The 19,601-nt window shown below is 36.3% G+C and overlaps 1 protein-coding gene across 2 annotated transcripts in view; it reads right to left on the reverse strand.

The window, feature by feature from the left end:
- LOC108550836 (neuroligin-1) overlaps nt 1–19,601 on the reverse strand; it is a 123,460-nt gene that overhangs the window by 33,813 nt on the left and 70,046 nt on the right. For both annotated transcript variants that reach the window (XM_017904729.1, XM_017904730.1), the window contains one exon: nt 5,630–5,818. In XM_017904729.1, the coding sequence (XP_017760218.1) occupies nt 5,630–5,818 (189 nt within the window). The remainder of the gene's footprint in view (nt 1–5,629; nt 5,819–19,601) is intronic.

Genomic DNA, 19,601 nt, shown 5'->3' on the forward strand with positions numbered 1-19,601 from the left:
TACGCAATTACAACGTAATTATAAAATTTCATAAATTAACCACAGAAATTGAGTGATTTATTAATTTTTCTTCAAATAAACAGGAGAGTGCATGGAAAATGAGAAAATATTGCAAACAAATGCCGGAAGGATTGTTGTGTCCATGCAAGTGTGCCTGCATCACAAAAGGAATGTAAGTATTTGTATAAACATAACCTTCAGTTGTAAACACATGATGCGAGATATAAGGCATTGCTTTCCCATCTTTCATTAGTGATAGCTGAGCCCGATTGCGAGGAGACGATATTCTGTTGTAGTAAACAGGCACGTGCAACAATAGAAAAATATTGCACGTTATGGAATATCATCAGCGTGGATGTCAAGCATTATACTTTATAGGGAAGAAAAATTGAAGCAGCAATACAAATATATAAAGTATGATATATCTATTAAATTCTAGGTAGGTTAACCATATGACATACAAGATAGAAATGTTTGAGGGTCAAATAAAGATTCAGAAAATGGTGATGGTTTAGGCAGATAAAAAGGAATACAATTAATTTAGGTCATTGCCTCTTATAACAACATGATATGGAGCATACAGTGAGATTGAAAGGTATGTTGTATTCCTGATATGAATAAATATTAATATCTGTGGTCAAAGTTACTGACCATCGCTAACAAGTTAAGTTTCAGAATGATGGAGCTGAGATATATAAAGAAAAGGGAGAAGTTCGTATAAAAGAAGTGAGAAGAGAAAATGGATATTATGCAGAATCGAGAAACAGAAAAGAAGCAGCATATGTATCAACAGAGAAAAATGTATGGCATCGACATGAAAGCATGAGGATCATTGAAGAACTGGAGAATGAACAAGTGGTAATAGTTATGAAAGGTAAAGTTAAACTGAATATAGATTGTAACTGTTACATTAAGGCAAAAATGTGTGGAAATATCTAGGAACTTGGAAACCGTAAAAGCAGCAATATAATGGTGCTGTGGTATATCATGGAATTCATTGGGCCAATGAAGCCACTGTCAAAAGGATGTAAAAGGTACGTCTTACCTGTTGATAATTATTCGAGAAAAGCGCCATTTGGTTGACTGATTTATAAATGACTAAAGATTTAATATGAAATGTTATTCATGAAAGGTTTTTTCTATTATAGGAGACTTACAAACATGAGTAATATTCATATGCAAGAGCCAGCCACTAAGGGTAAAGTAATAAGTATCATTTCAATGGATTGTATATCTGTTTTTAAAAATTTAACCGAGATACAATATTTACTTTCCAAACTTCTATATTAATATATTAAATAATTCCTAATTTGAATTACAATAATAAATAATAAATTTTAATAAATTTGATTTTAAAAGTATTTTACACTAATCAAACTAATATATTTGTTATAACTAGGTTGTAATGAAAACAACTGTTGGTGATGTTGAGTTAGAATTATGGGCAAAAGAAACTCCAAAGGCATGTAGAAATTTCATACAGTTATCTATGGAAGGTTATTAGGGTGACACTATCTTTCATAGAATTATCAAAGGATTCATAACACAAGGTGGTGATTCCACGGGTACAGGAGAAGGTGGTAAAATATATGGAGAACCATTAAAAGTGAGACTATATTTAAAAATAAAATGAATTCCTTTTTTATCGAAAAATAATTATTGGATATATATGTTTTAGGACGAATTTCATACACGATTACGTTTTTGTCGACGAGATTTAATTGCTATGGTTAATGCTAGAAAGATGACAATGGTTCCCAATACTTCTTTATTCTTAGTTCTACACCAGATTTGCAGAATAAGCATACAATTTCTGGTAGAGCTACTGGAGAATCTATATATAGTATGCTTAAACTCGAAGAAGCACTTGTAAATGAGGTAAATTTAATGTTTACAAGAAAATATATCAATAATTGATATAAATATAATATTTCCCCTTTTTTGTAGAATGATAGACCACTTTATCCTCCAAGATTGATAAAAACTATAATATTGAACAATCCATTTTCTGATATTATACCAAGAATAATAGTACAGGAAAGTGAAGAAGTAAAGAACAGTTAAAAAACTAAAACAGCAGCAGTAAAGTAAAAATCATATATGTTTGCAGAATTTAGTCCTGATAGTATTGTTCTTTACAACGAAAAATTGTGTTACAGAGATTTGAATCTTTTATCATTTGGTGGAGAAGCAAAGGAAGATGAAGAAGAATCTGTGATATTAAATAAAAAGTTTACTGGTAAGGGCAAATCAGCTCATGATCATTTAACTGATCCAAAATTAAGCTCACAAACAGCTGTTGAACCACCTGGACTTGCAAATAAAAAAAGGAAGGAAGGCCGCAGTAGCGATTGGGAAAGTGACGACGAAGTAAAAACTCAAGAAGAATTAGAAGTTGTAAAGAAAGAGAAAGAGTTAGTTTATTGTTTGCATTATAACTATGTTATAGAAAGTAGGAATTTTTATTGACTGTCTCTTATATTTATATTTTCAGAGCAATGAAGGAAAGTATAAAAAATACATTGAGAGATACAGAAAAGGAACCGGAGAAAGTACAAAATTATAAAATAGATGATGTCGAAGATGATAAGGATATAAAGGAAAATGAATAGGGAATAAAAAACTCCTTATGAGGTATAGCACAAGAGAAAGCATAGGAGCACGATAAGAGATATTAAAAATGATTAGGATAACTCATGTATTCGAATTGTTTGTCATATGTCTATAAATATTGTACATAAATATATATATATGGTCATTATAATGATAATTATTGCGCGATATGTATTACGAAACATCTTTTTCTCGTAACGGTCCGTGATGTGGACATCTACTCAGATTCTAATGTCTGTATGTCATTGTTTATTATGTCGTTAACAATTATCATGCATATGTAAAACTTTCAAAGTGAATAAAAAGTATTTTAACGTGTAAACATCGCAGTTTCATTTTCTTTTTACCAAGAACAAAACCACGCATCTTCATCTGTGACTTCATGTTCGACGGGCTATTAAGAGATTTAAAAAAAGGCAGAAATATGTGTTATACTTATTTATGTCCTTGTATTGTTTTGTTTCTCCCGCCCTACTGGTCACGTGGTGTTTCATCCGGCAGTTTCGATCAGCGCCATCTATTATTTGGCTCCAAATGCTCCTAAAGTGATAGGAATATAGAATAGGCAAGGAGGTCGTCGATGTGCTGGTCACGTGGTAGACTAGGATAGAGTGGGGATAGAAATGGATAGAATGGCTCCGGCAGTGAAAAAATATTAATTACTCAATTCCCGTAAACAATTTATAAACTTTTATAATTTCATTGCAAAGCTGGAACTTCAGGTTATATTCTTATATAACTTTCGTAAAGAATTTAGCTCTAAATTGTTAGTTATTAATTTTTGTTTTATGGCGTCTATGATTTCGTAACGGCGACCATCACGATCTTCCGTGGAAATATTTAATACTAAACGAAACTAGAAGCAAAATGTGATCAAAAGTTATATGAGAAGATTCGCAAGAACATTGTCTTTCTAATGTGTGTACAAAGTTTCATAAATTAAGTGCGTAAGGGATAGTAATTAATGAAAAACCAATGGCGTCTTCGACAACAATTCAAACACTCCATAGAACAATAATTAATAATAAATTAATCAGGGACATATTTATATCAAAAAATATATGTGAAATTTCGGGAAGGATCTGGCTTTACGATGCAATTATAAAAGTTATTAAATTAATCGCAGGAATTGAGTAATTAATTAATTTTCTAATAATAATTCAAAAAGGAGCAGTCAGCGCCGCCTATAGTTTTGTACTGGAACTAAGGGGGCATAAGCTTCCAGGTAAACATCATAGGTGGCGCTGACAGTTCCTTTTTGAATTTTTATTTAAAGATTAATTAATTACTCATTTGCGGCGATTAATTCATGAACTTTTATAATTGCATCGTAAAGGCAGATCCTTCAAGAACATTCCCATATATTTTTCGATATAAATTTGTCCTTAATTAATTAATTAATAATTATTATTCAACGCAGTGTTTGAATTGTTGTCAAAGACGCCATTGGTTTTTCATTAATTACTATCCCTTACGCAATTAATTTATAAAACTTCGTACACTTATTAGAAAGACAATGTTCTTGCGAATCTTCTCATATAACTTTTGATCACATTTTGCTTCTACTTTCGTTTAGTATTAAATATTTCCACGGAAGATCGAGATGGTCGCCGTTAAGAAATCATAGACGCCATAAAACAAAAATTAATAACTATGAATTTACAGCCAAATTCTTTACGAAAGTTATATAAGAATATAGCCTGAAGTTCCAGCTTTGCAATGAAATTATAAAAGTTTACAAATTGTTTACGGGAATTGAGTAATTAATATTTTTTCACTGCCGGAGCCATTCTATCCTTTTCTATCCCCACTCTATCCTTGTCTACCACGTGACCAGCACATCGACGACCTCCTTGCCTATTCTATATTCCTATCACTTTTGGAGCTTTTGGAGCCAAATAATAGATGGCGCAGACAGTACAATTTTTAATCTTAATAGACGATAAAAATTTAATATATTAATAAATCAATTTGGCAGTAGAAAATTAATGAATTTCCGAGTTTCCGTAATTAATTTATGAACATTTATAGTTGCACAGCAAAGTTGGTATTATAGGCAACATTCTTATAGAATGTTTAATTTAATAATTAATACTTACATGCGCGATAGGTTTTGTATTTCCTGTAGTAAATATGATTGCTATACAAAAGCGTTTTTCTTGCGTAATATTCTTATTATTTTCTAATAAATATATACTTGCATAAGAAAGCGCAAAAAATAAATTTTTTTATTAAGAAGTTTTATTTACAATTATTTATTTACAATGTATACATAGACGAAAAATGAATACAAAATAAAAATAGAATGAAGAAAACTACCAATTATGAACGAGAATCGAACCTCGGTCCTTGCGCATAGAAATTTCCGACCGTTGCCGATAAGCCACAACTTCACTTGAAAAGTGTTAGAAATAACTCTATAATTACGTATATAATAAAACTTTAATCGTAAATATCTCAAGAACTATTAAGTAGTTGTTGCTATAATGATATATTTTCTTAAACTGCATGACGATATTTACAAACCTGCAATGTTTCAACTAAATTGGTGACCCGAAGTACTTGCACTCTCGTGATTAGAGGGGTCGGTCAGTCTCTCAGGAGGAGCATTAGAAGTAACATATACCTTCCTTAAGAAATAAAAGACTATAATATGTATATATCGTAGTTATGTTCCTATTAGAACCCATAATCCCAACTGTGGCCATTTTATTACTAACCCCGTGCACTATAACTCACGATGCTGTGCACATTGGGATGATATAGAATTAAAACATCATCTATGCGATCTAATTGTATAATTAACACGTTACGTCAAACCTGGCCCGAATAACACCCTAGGCTGAGCATGAAAACCAGACGATGTAGTTCGTAAATTCGTTTATAAATTAATATAACTGGCAGACAGCGTTTATTAATTTATCATCGTTCCGTTTCTATCTTTTCGGACACACCTGGGACTGCTGAAAATAATTCCACCGCGATGCACGGAGGGTAGGAATCAAATGGTTGTTACCTTTCGCCATGGGTGAGACGGCTAAAAAATTGGCGAGGGCTGCTCCTGTTCCGTGGCCAAAGAGCGTCAGTTGATCGGGGTTGCCGCCAAAAGCGCCGAGATTCTCGTGTAACCAGTGAAGACCTGCCACCAGGTCCATCAACCCGTAATTTCCTTGCGCGCTCCCTTTCGGGCCTGTTTTGAGAAAGCCTGCAACCAATTTCACCGAGTTAGTCCACCTGTCTCTCCTAACGCCGATCCTCGAACCACGATCGTTCTGTTCCAACGAGAATCCGATCGTGTGTTCGTCTCTTAAAACGCGGAATTTACGTGCACCCATAAAACGGACAACGAGTCACCCTTCCGGCCCTAAACTCGGCTAGCTTTCCTAGTTAAATCGGAATTGGATAGGAATTTCCGCGGTCTGCGGTTCGCAATTGCTGCGGACGTATTTTCCGTTGCTGTTGATAGGTCCGATAGCGTTGGCGTAAAGTGCATCGAGTTCGAAGATTGTGGAATTTTAGGTTTACGAGGAAATTTGGTGCTTGGAAGAGTAGAGTTCGAGGATTGAAGCGAAGGGGTTGTTACGGGGGATGAAACGTTTGTGATTCCTGTATAGGGTGATATACGTCAATGTACAGGATGATTCTTATATATTTTTTATTACAATCCTAAAATATTATTAATGTCCAGATGGAGGTTATTCAAGCGAAATTTACTGTAGAGCTTGAGAATACTGACGAACGTCTGGACAGTATGTAGCGACCATTGTTGGGATGGGAAACGAAGCTTCGAGGTTTCTCGTGAGTCCTCATGCTACGTAAGTATCCCCTGTCTAAGGCAGGGTCTGTCAGAGTCCACTAGCAGGCCCAAGACGAAACACACCCCTTCCCTGCGTTTCGAGGTGGGACTAAAAATATCCCATCACGCGTTACCCCATCGTGCATCAAAAAGGTGGGACACTTTCAATCCCAGCGTGCCCCTAAGAGTTAACCTGTACCCAGATTTTGGAATCACTTTTCTACGAGAAAGCTAGACAGTTGTACTCTCAGTATGACAATATAAATAAATTAAAAAATTGATTACAGTACCCTCATGAGAGCTCTAAACCTTCCCAAATTTCCCAATATTCCTTGCCCAAGGAATCTCTCGAAATTTAATAACAAAATTGTAGAGATGGCTTTGGGGGTGGGATATATATATATATTTATTTAATAATAAATTAACAGTGATGATTAAACACACGAATTATCTCTTTACATGAACCTATATCGATTCCCAACTTAAGACAACGCAATGATAACTCAACCTGCAACAACTAACCATTCACAACTAAAACTGTCCACACCGTCTATATAACTATCTACCAAGAACTGCATACAATGAACTCCGTCCAACAAACTGTGTCCCGATCACTCTCAACCTTTTTTATATCTCTTTCCCATCATGGTTTTCCAAAAACCTCCCCGATCATGATCAAATATGGTCGTGCTAACTTATCACAACGCTCAACCTATACTTCTGCAGCAACTCTCCTATTACAACTCACAACTAGCAACAGCAACAACTCTGACAACTAACTTCGAAAAATCTCTGACAACTCAGAACCTTGTTGGGTCCTTGTCTGTTTATATTCTTCTTCCACCATGCACACTATGCACGCCTTTTCCAATGCCTCTCCCAACATGACCATATGGTCGTGCTAAGTGCCTGACGCATCGTCCCGGGATTCTTCCGACCGACCTGGCCTTCGAATCCTTGGTGACTTTCTAAGCTAAAGCTACGTGTACATAGGGTGTACATATCGCAAAACCTGCGATACTATAATATAATTAAATTGAAAATCTTGATAATAAAATAAACAAAGATATCTTCCTCCGCGTGGATTGCTATAATAACTCGATCCATCCGCGACCCAAAGGCTCTCAGGCCTTCGAAAATTTCCTCACGCTCCACACGAACGTAGCAAAAACTCCTCCATTTGCAACTTGCAGTCTGAACGAGCGTCGCGAACTTCAACACACGCCTGCTCTCGTCGAATTCGCGCTTAAAGTAAATTGTCGCGGTTTAGAGGCCCCACGTCGTTTCGTAGGTTGGCTGGAAATTTCACGCAGGCAGACGGTCGGCGTTTTAATTCGAGTCGCAGGACGCCGTGGAGGCGGGTTAATCCTGGCCCGGTGAATACCGAGTTTCTTATTGCCGGCATAAAGCGATCCTTTATGCTTTTTCCTGGCGAACGCGGCGTCGTTTTACGAGAGACTTCAAAAATAAAGTCGCGCGCGTCCTCAGCCACGCCATTGCTCCACGAATTGCCACAGTGAGACAGTTAAGGTTCGCTGACTTCCACGAGTATCGTCTTTTTCCACCAGACGCGACGTTTTTTTCCTACTCCAGCATAAATCGGACCTATACGCGTTGCCTGACTATGCGCTCGCTTGCATTACTTATTTCCAGCGAATCGGAAATAAATCTGTTTCACTGAAAGTTCAAATTGTATACGTTATTTATCATGCCCATGGAGGTTTCTAATAATAATTATTTAATTATTTAATTAATTAATTTAATTCAGTAATCGCATTAATTACTATTATACGAACTTTATTTTAATTTAATTTGCTCGGTAATTTTAATTAGCTACCAGTTAATCTCTCAGAATTATAAACAGATATCGAAAGTCGAATTAAAAATACTTTTAATCGGGGAAATGGCAAAAAGCCAGGGTGAATTTTCTATATTTCATGTTTCGGAATTTATCGAAGTCGTAAATATATCGGAAATCTATAATCATGCCCAAACTCGCGTACGATCCATTCAAATTAGAAGAGTCTAAAAAAATATAACAAAAATAATTCTCGAGATTTACAACTCCGTTGCCGATACTGGAATTCATAAATCCCCGAACTGACCTACGCTATGGATTATAAATATTTAAAAAATCCTGGAAATTTATTTCTGCGCGGCAATATAATCCTCGCGCGTGCGAATTAAAAAAATATGAAATTTATAAATGCGACAAAAATAATTCTCGAAACGAAATATTCGTAAATTCTCGTATGCTTCTTTCCTAAATATTTAAATTCCGTTCCCTGTAAATATTTCAAAATCCCGAAAATGTATTCTCACTTCGAATTAACGCAAGAATAATTCAAGCACTCGAATAGTTCGCCATTCTCGTAAAACGTATTTACGTACAAGTTTATCTTTCCACGAATTTTTCAAAACTTGCTAAATATTTTTCTAATTTTACCTACGCATTCCCGACACTCGTATTTTATTTCTGGTTCAGTGATATTTCCAAAATTCCAGTCCAACGTGCATACTTCATTCGCCTAATGTTCAAAATCCGCTATAGAAATTAGAAAAATTCCAAAAATAATACGATTGAGATTAATTTTTCACTCGATAATCCGAAAGATAATTCCAGAGTTAAAAAATTATCTCGAGAGATAAGAACGAATTATCTGTACATCGCGTGCTACCAATGCTGTCTCTTCCTCCTTATGCAAATACGCGGCACACAATAGCCGAGCCCCACTGGTCTAATTATGGGTACAACAGGGACTAGGGGTATGATTACTTTTAGTATTTACCCTAACAACGTTACATAGCTGCTTCCGTAATTACTCAAAGCTTATCGCTCGTTTCATTAAATTCAACCCGAGCTCGAAGCCGCCGGTTCAAGGTTATTCACAGAGAGCAATCAGGAACTTCGTGGCGGGAAACTGCGCGAAGGATATTGCTCTCCACGTACTTCGTGGTCGAATCCCGAATTGCTGATACGAGAACTTTCCAATTAAAATGCAAATTTTCACCCCGTCGCGATTCACTCGACGATTATTTCCCGGTTTCCAGGATCGAGTCACCGACGTCTCTGATTGATCCGTTTAAAATAATACGAGGAGTATTATTGCTCCGTGATAAAAATTTTGTTCGTCAGATGTAACGCGAGAGTGCAGAAAACGACGAAATTAATTCCACCAGACATCGATTTCGTCCTGCCCTCAAAGAAATATTTTTAAATTTCCTTTTCCTCCTCGGAATTACGGATTCTTGTAATTAAAACAAACTTTATTTGCATACGCTATGCGTGTAATAAATACTACCATTACAGGTGTATCCGGGGTCCAGAACGTAATTCGAGGAAGTCTCGAGGGAAATTTGGAAAGTTCGGATAAAATATGGAAATAGCGAAACGCGTGGCGAAATGTAAAAGATACAAACGCTAAAAAGTTTCGATAGAAATTAAAATGTTGCGAAATTTCAACGTTTCGAAATAAATTGGAAAATTTCCAGGTAAAATTCAATCCTGCTTTACCAGGAAAAATATAACGCACGGGGTAAACGAATTATTCGAATTAGTACGAGCGGCAGAAGTTTTCCGTAGCCTGAATTTATTTAAATCTCCCGCCAGCGAAACGGAATAAAATTATTCCTGGCAGATATTTGGAATCTTGTCCCGAAATGCGAAAAGCCAGAAATATTGATTCATTTTCGTAGATTCATGACGCACAGCTATTCAACGCCTCGTGTACGATTGTATACGATTTTATCAGTCATGTTCCAAAGTTCAATATCGAGTCGGCGACGTGACAAGAAAACTAGATTTCGCCATCCGAGGTTTTGCCCGGCCGATTGTTCGAATTCGCCTTTCAGCAAGAACAAGTTCTCGTCAAGATTTAGTGTCGGCCGTGATTTACGATTTAACTATGCAATCAATTCGAGCAGTCGATTTCGGGTGCAGTAGCTCCGTCGCTGTCGTGACTTTGATAGTCTCGTACGAGGAATTGCCAATTCGATACATGGTTCGATACAGTTTTCGAAATAGCACGGTGTATTTCACTGGTATATATTTCAAAAATTGTTAGCAGGGCATATCTCATACGTTCCATTGAATTTTTGCGTTTAATTTAAAAGGAAGAGTTTTGAAGACTTATTGATGAAAGAATATTGATGTATTCGACCTGGGGGTTGGATTTTCATCTTGTCTAAATTTTTCTCAGCACATTTATGTAGGATTGGAATAAGTATGGCTTTGAACGAGTGTCGGGAGCGTTTGAACTGAGAATAAAGGTGACCGTGCGCAAGAGGATGGAATAGATGTGTATGACAGAGCCGAGTGCGATAGACGATTGGAAGTTAGTTTATGAGTGCGGCATGTGTTTGAAGTATCTGGTCCACCGAGGTTGTGGAGACAGAAGCATGATTGAGAAGGAAAGCCTGAGTGTGAAAAAAGGACAGGACGAATGGTTTGAATAAGGGTGCAGGTCAGTAGGCGAGTCAGTCTGAGTCAGTCTAATAGTTCAGGCTTAGACAGTCCATCAATCAGTCTAAGAATGTCCAAAGTCCAAGAGTTTGCAGTCCAAGAAGGTAAGTTTTTAAGACAGTTTCAGTCTATAGAAATCTGTTTTAAGTTTAAGGGTTGTCAGTAAAGAGACTGTGTGTCAGAGCCTAAAGTCAGTCAGTTTTAAGAAAGATCAGAAGAGCGTGCCCATAGCGAATCTCTCTTATCTCATAGCCAGTTGTCATCAGTCTATTTATAAGCTTATTTTATTCTATTAAGAAGTCAACGATAGTATCTTAACACGTTGATTTTTATACGCCATTTATAAAATTATCAGAAATATTAATTTATTTATTTATTTATTTGTACGGGATTAACCCATTAGAAAAATTACAAGAAGATTATTACAGTGAGGTATAAAATTAATGATAACAAAGAAAAATAAAAATAAAAATATACAAATATACAATATACAAATACAGATAATTATACAATTATTAAAATTTCCAAAATTATCAGAATTAATATAAGTAATCACATTAAGTACATAAGAAAAAGTAATAAATATTGTGAAATATTTATTATTACAGCGAGGCATAAAATTAATGGTAACAAAGAAAAATAAAAATAGGAATATACAAATATACAATGTACAAATTCGGATAATTATACAATTATTAAAATTTCCAAAATTATCAGAATTAATATAAGTAATCACATTAAGTACATAAGAAAAAATGATAAATATTGTGAAATATTTATTATTACAGCGAGGTATAAAATTAATGGTAACAAAGAAAAAGAAAAAGAAAAATATACAAATATACAATATACAAATACAGATAATTATACAATTATTAAAATTTCCAAAATTATCAGAATTAATATAAGTAATCACATTAAGTACATAAGAAAAAATAATAAATATTGTGAAATATCTATCATTACAGCGAGGTATAAAATTAATGGTAACAAAGAAAAAGAAAAATAGGAATATACAAATATACAATGTACAAATACAGATAATTATACAATTATTAAAATTTCCAAAATTATCAGAATTAATACAAGTAATCACATTAAGTACATAAGAAAAAATGATAAATATTGGGAAATATCTTATGCCAGTGGAAGAAATATCTTATTATACCCCTAAATGCCACTCTAGCTCAACTGTTTCCAATCACATCAACTTCACGTCCACTCACCATCAATCACGTTTCTCCGCTCAGCTTCATGAATTATTCGGCAAACATTTTTCCATGGTTTCCCAATTCATCACGCGTCTCGACGATTTTTTAAACACTCAACGATCCCTTCTCACCTTCGTTCCCACCGGCACCCCATTCACCCCTTTAAACACCCTAACTGCGGGCGTGTAACGTCCGATAAAAATTGCGGCCCACGCGTAACGGCGAGGAGAGAAGCGCGGAACACCCGGGTAGCTGTAAATTCGAGGCGAAACGGGGGTGGAAAACAGGTCAGAAAAGAAACAGGAAGAAATCGAATCGACCGACAGCGACATATCGGATAACGCCGTGGGCGCATTGTTTCGCTACAACGACGAACGAAACGCGCAGAGACGCTTCCATTCTAACAAAGGGAAGCAACGAAACAACTCCGAGCTGGGAGTTGCGGTTGACAGCCGACGAGAGTTCGGGAAATTATATTTTGGTTATGTTCGAGCTTCGTATTGTTCTCAGCGTGCGATCGCTATTGTTTTATCGTTAATTAAGTAAATTGTTCGGAACGCGAACGATGTTGGAAAAATTTTTGGGAACGATCAGATTGGTTTGTCAACGAGTGATCCAGATGGAACATTTTCGGGACGCAGAAATTGGGAATGGAGAGGAATTTTGTTATATCCTATAATATATAAATGGAGAAATTAGAACCTATTGGATTGCTATAGCCATTTTGATATTTCTATAGGTTTTGACTAAATAATTTGATTATATTGACATTTTCGATTAATATCGTGGTGAGCTAAAAATTTTACATAAATGAAAGAACTGGAACCTATTGGAATGTATAGGAATTTTGTTATATCTGTGCTAAATGCAATTGGTAGAAAATATAGGTGTCAATATTAAATCTATCGCAATAAATAAAAAAACTGAGCGACGAAAAATGGAAAATGGAACTTAAAAATATTTTGGAAAATCGATTATAGGTACATTAGAAGAAATATCGAGAAATCAAAGAGATAAGGCTGAATTCGGATTTTTCAAATCGAAAGTTTAGATGGTCATTTAAACCGTGACAGATTTAGTGTTAATAGAAAAAGATTCTACAGAGCAGAAATTGGAAAAGGTCAGGAATTTCGCAAGATCTTAGACGCAATTGGTGGAAAAGGTATAAATGGTGAAAGAAGAAAAGAGGAGGAAGATGGCAGGAAGATAAATTACACCGAGCAAACGAATTGACAAACTTCTCTTTAGCTGTACAGTACAACAAGAAGTAGGAAAAAGATTGTTCCGTTTTTAGCTATTAACTTCTTTCTGTAATTTATAGATCACGTTTTAGGTTAGATCAGAATGTCACGTAGGTAACTAAGTACTCGGGTAGTTTACTGTATGCATAGCTCTCGAATAAGGGGCTCGTCGAACAGTTAAATTATGAAATCTATTCTCTCTTTAAACCATACTTAAACAATCGTCTCGAATTTATTTATGAATTATTTATTACGTAGAAAATTGTTTAATATCGAATTATTTAATATTCGTTCTTCTATCGAGATATGAAGGTTTTTGAATTTTATAAACGTAATACATCAAATTCGACTATGATTGACAGTAATTATTATTGTCAACTGAGTTTTTTTGACTCCATGTACTTTAATAATTTTATACAATTTTTCATACCTTTTCGAATCACAATCTTCGCGTCTAGATAAACAAGCGAAATAAAAATTATCTAATTGAAACATTACATGCTCCACTTGATAGAGAATTATTATTTAAACAATTTCTTCAAATTAAAAACAATTTAATAGTAATTTTGGGTGGCAGAATTAAATGACTCACCTTACATAAAGGGGATACAATTGTAATCCTATCGTACAATCAGTCATCATAATTAAATACCATACATCACTGTCAATTACTCAGAAAAGAAACGAGACCACCCCAAAAACCCGAATTTCATACAAATTCACGATAAAAGTCATCTAGCACCCCAACGAAATTTCATCTGTGTAAGGGGAGGAGAGGAAATAGCTGGGTTAAATAATTCTAATTCACCCCCGAATTTCATACAAATTCACGATAAAAGTCATCTAGCATCCCAACGAAATTTCATCTGTGTAAGGGGAGGAGAGGAAATAGCTGGGTTAAATAATTCTAATTCTCGATGGCTGATCATACTTTACTCTCCTATAGTATTCTCTCGTCTCTCAAATACAACTGTTTTGTTCGCTTTGCCCAAAAAGTTTTAAAAACTCACTGCTCCTCACTCACGCCACCTTATCGATAACCGAAGCTCGTTTACTCCTCCATCTGTAAGAAAATATTCGAAAATATTCGATCATGTACCTTCGCGTCACCCTTACCACACCCTCACACATCAAACCCCAAAAACCACATTCCAAACGCGAATCCAAGATAACCCATGCACCTAATCGCGACATAAGCACACAAAACTGACATCACGTGACGTCCCAACACGATTCTCGTTGGCAAAATTACCCCGTCCTTTCATCGAAGGTAAAGGGGGCAAGTTTTAAAGCGGATGAAGGCAACACCTATATTTTCCGCACACTTGCACGCTTCTCCTCTTCTTCTTTTTGCGCACAGAAAAATCCGGGAACACGCGAAAATTTGAAATTCCTACCACGATCGCCGTGGGCGCGTCAGCGAATAGATAGGAACAGATTGTGCTCGTGTACCACCACGAACTTCGCTATACCGAACGAAACAACCGCGTATTGTGCCATGAGAACGGGCTGGCCTGAATGGGGAACACGGCGAACGTTGCCGCTCGATTTATCCTGAATTTATACCGCGCCTATCTGCGAAGCGTTGATGTTCGATATCGTGCTGCCACGATCGGTCAATTACGTCCGATGACCGGCAAAAAATAACCAACGAGAGCTTTGGACCCGTTGTTCTGACGGGGTACGCCATGGTGGCCATTTTCGCGTCGAATGTTTCGGTAATAAGAGATATCTTGGGGCACCGGGGCTTTTCTATTCGGCCCCAAATAGCATGGGTGGCATGAAACATCTTTGGGAAACATTGTTCCTAGGTTTAGGATTGCGATCGTTGATTATTAGGTTCGTACAGTTAATTGGCAATTTTTTTATGGTTTAAAGTTGGTTTTCTGTTAAATTTTCTTTAACACTAGGTTTACGTACGCTATCTGTAAACCTATTTCTAAGGACACTTGTCAAATTGACAGGTAAAGGAAACCACGTACCTTCTTTTTTAATGATTAGTTTAATTTAAGAACAATTATATATTATATTATCAGTCTTAATATAAGTTAACTGAATCTGTTACCACTGTATAATTGGAGCAACCCTTTCGTCAAATTGGCGGGTTCTGTAAATCTAGTGTTAAATATGGGCAGCTAAGTACAATAAAAAGTATTTGGGAAGGAAGAAGCCAAGATTCTTAATTTTTGATAGTGTGATTCCTCTAGTAGACTATACGTGATTTCAGCATATGCACACAACTCTTTATTTATTTGTTTATTTATCTTAACGAGTAATAACCCGTTGGTAACAAGAGAAATAATAATATAGTACAGAGTCATCTAAACTTGCCGTTGGCCGATAAAAGATACCATATACTATGCTTAAAATGAGTAGGTGAACAGAAGAAATTTAAGGATTGGGAGAAACGGTTAACACTAATAAAAATTCTGTTGAAACAGTATAGTGACCGTAAGGGTATTTGTGCTGCGCCTGTTTCAAAAAATTACGGTATCTTAAATATACATGGTATGAATCTGAATTAAACATACATAAAATATGGGAACAGTTAATAATGCCATTAAGTACCTTATTTTCAAACATAAGGTCGTACATAAGTCGGCAATTCTCAAGAGAAAAAATTAACTCTGTTTGAAACTAACTCTTATCAAATTCAAATAGCATCCATTCTACAGACTATTTCACACGTACATAAGGACTACTCTATCCAAGCAGCGAATAAATCACGCAAACGACGGAGATTTTTATAAAGCACGTACTCAAACAATTTTCCCATTCCAGTTGTTCTAGATATACTAATTACCTTACCACGACACCCTTCGACGTCCCTTCTCCCACCACCTCGTACTTACTCCACCGCGCAATCCTCGCACCTGAGCGGCCAACAGCAGAAACCAGCTATCCAGAACTCCTTTTTTCGATAAAACTTCGCACGAGCCATAAAACACGTTCCAACCATCGCGTTTCCCGTTTCGTTTCACCTCTTTATACACCGGCTGTAACGCGACGAGAAACGAAATCGAGTCACGACGTATCCAGCCGTTAATCGACAATAATTTCCCATCTTTCACCCCTGTTTCTTTTTATCCCGCTCTTTCTCCGGGAATCGCGATGTCGTGAAAGGAAACAAAAAAAAGAAAAAAGAAAAAAGAAGAAAATACGTTGAGATTTTTCTTTCATGTATAATTAAAGAATGGGAGGAAATAAATTTGCATTTGCATGTAAACGGTATTTTTCTTTAGTTAAGTTATTTGATGGATCTTTGGATTTGAATAGGAAACTAGGTATTGCGTAGAATGGAAAGGTTGTACTAGACTTACCATGAATGGTCCAGTGACTGGTGAATGTAAATGTTGGAAAAATGGACAGAGTGGAAATACTGGAAAATTGATTATATTAGAGTATATAGAAGAAAAATCGGGATATTATGTTAATATGAAATTTTTAATTACAAGTTTAAAAATAGACATTTAATCTATTGTAGGTTTAGTATTAAAAGGTGATATTTTTCATTCGTGTGGACGTCAAGAATGGGAGAAAATAAATTTGTTTTCCTTTATTTATAATTAGGTAGAAGTAAGTGAGAAAGATAAAAGAGGGAAAAATGCGAGCGCATTTTGTAAAGATCCGGATTTATAAGTCGAACTTTTAATTTTGGTTATATTTTATATTTCTATGCGGTACAAATGCACGGATGCGTGATGCAGACGGTGGATTGTCAAAAAGCATCCCGTCGAACCCTTCAGCCAGGTTTTTACAGGCCCTATGACGACCCATTGCGTCACTTAATCCTGCTTATTGATTACTTAATCCTGGAATTGATAAGCTGGATGGTTTCTCGAAGCAAACATAGATCCCTATGCAGAGTGACACCATCCAAATAAAGACTCCTCTCACAATTTTAATTCGAGAACCATAATTTCCACCCCCCCAACTCCTCCGTTGTACAGTTACCTTTTTCTCCCATCAACCGTGATAGACGTCGGCGGTTTTTGTTTTAAAATGCGAAGTTTGCCGAGATAAAAGAATAATCAGCGCGAAACGGTTGAATAGGAGCGGCGCTATCGGTATCGGATTGCCATAGGACAGAGCACAAGGGGTACCGTCACTCGTGTCCCAGCTTCATGGAAACATGCCGCGCGCGAAATTGCGCTCTGGCTCGATTTCGTCCGTGGTCTGGAACCGCGATGCTGCTGCTCTCTCTCTTACGCTCTTTTTGCTCCGACCTGTCAGCTGATCGCGGTTCCCATTGTGATCCGTCGTTCCACCTGGCCGACGCGGCCGAAATTTGTTTCGATCTCGCACGGTTTCGACGTTTAATGACGCCGGGACAAATGGCCCCGCTTTGATCCGTTGAAAAACCTTTCGGTAACAATTATTACGCCGACGTTAATTCACCGACGTTTGCGGGTTTATCAACGTTCCAATGCACCGACACCTTTTCAGCTACTCTGCTTTTGATTGATTTCGTTATTACTATTTCTGCTCGGAGGTGGCAGCTGCAACGTTTCGTTCGGGCGATAGTGGCATTTAGCTGTGAAGTATGCACAGGCTATTTAATGATAAATAATGCGGGGTACTGAAGCGAAGGGTAATATCTTCGGCCTGGAGTGTCGCTTTTCGATTATTCCATGGTTTCCTGATATTTTTCAAATTACCATTTCGAGTATCGTGGAGGTACAGGAGGAATTGTTATTTTTGTTGAAAATAAGATACGTCCTAAGGTATCGAATATATAAAAATTAATCTGTCAGGAGAAATAGATATATCTTTAAACTATGCGCCGAAGTAGTTCCGAGAACCCCCCATGGGGGGAAATATTATATTTTAAATTTCTTAGTGGTATAAACGAGACTCGAATTTTTCTGTAATGCACGGTGGAAAGTATAGATTCTGTAATGCGGGAAAGTAACCCTTGGAACCCTTCAGCAAGGTTTCCATAGGCTCTATGATATCAGCCCATTGCGTCATTTAACCTAGCTCTGAAGCTTCCAGCTTATCAATTTTCCTAGAAGCAAAAGTAAATCCTGATACAGGGTGACGCTATATCGTCACGGGAACGATAATGGTTTTATTAGAAATAAAATGTTTAATTGTATACAAAAATCAATCTAGGATAGATTGCCAGTAGATGATAACCAGATCGTTTGATTATGGTCCTTTCCTTTGAAACTTCGAACCGTAGGAGCTTTAACTAGTATCGGTGAAAAGCACTGCAGCTTCGCGAGTGCTTTTCCTACCAGCATTTCAGCTTTAAGCTAAAGCTAGTAAACTACGTTCTCCACTATTGTTACATTCATGAAGTCTCGTTGAAAATTATTTTTCTCCTTTATCTTTTATTTACTATGTTGGAACCAATAATGCGATACAGGCTTAAACTCTACGAGGCTTAAACTCTGTTCTGGACACATGGAAACAGTTGCAACAAGGAGTTTTCCCTTTTCTGAAATAGGTATATATTTTTGTGTGGCCTGGTCCTGGAAGTCCAGTCCCAGAATCGAGGCAGAAAAATTACGCCACATCCGTTTAGTTATAAACTATATAAATACATAGTATTTCTTCCCAATATAGCTATCACTGTCACGTGACTTCACACTATTTAAACGACGTGGAACATTACATTAAATATAGTCTGTCAAGAATCTAAAGAATTCATGAAAACAAACTGTAATACTATCTAAAATACATGAAATAAGATATAAACTGTTCATAGTACTAATCAAAATTTTTCAATGATTCTTTACAAATTACAGTAAATTATTTCGATAATCGAAATCAAGAATGACGATTAGCCTGATTACCCTCTAACTTTGGAAAATAATAACGAGTCAGGTCAATTTTTCCACCAATCGATTATCTCTTTCTATGAACTGAGAAAAAATAAATAATCAAAAATAAAGTAGGAATTTTAATTTGCATGGAGCCACGTCAAATGGCTGAGACGAAAGCGAAGAACAGCGAAGAAAAATAAAGGAGAAAATGATAGAAAAGAACGAGAAGCTTGTTCGGCGTGACAAAACGAGTACTATAAGCAGACTCCTTCGAGCAGAAAGAGACTTATCTCGTTCCGCGCGAATATTTAAACTCCTTTCAGCCGTAATTTTCCCTTAGACCCCTGCTTAATTAAAAATTCCATCGGCATTCGGTGATTACGGCCGGTTCACCCCTTCTAGAGGCGCACTTGACAATCCTGCGTTAGGACTGCGATTTAACCGGGAATCCTTGATCGTCGGTGTCGCGTCGCGCGAAATTCAAAGGCACCTTTAAAACGGTAAATA

Source organism: Eufriesea mexicana, unplaced genomic scaffold (assembly GCF_001483705.2).
Source record: "Eufriesea mexicana isolate 0111107269 unplaced genomic scaffold, ASM148370v2 scaffold3062, whole genome shotgun sequence".
In the NCBI taxonomy this organism is placed as follows: Eukaryota; Metazoa; Arthropoda; class Insecta; order Hymenoptera; family Apidae; genus Eufriesea; species Eufriesea mexicana.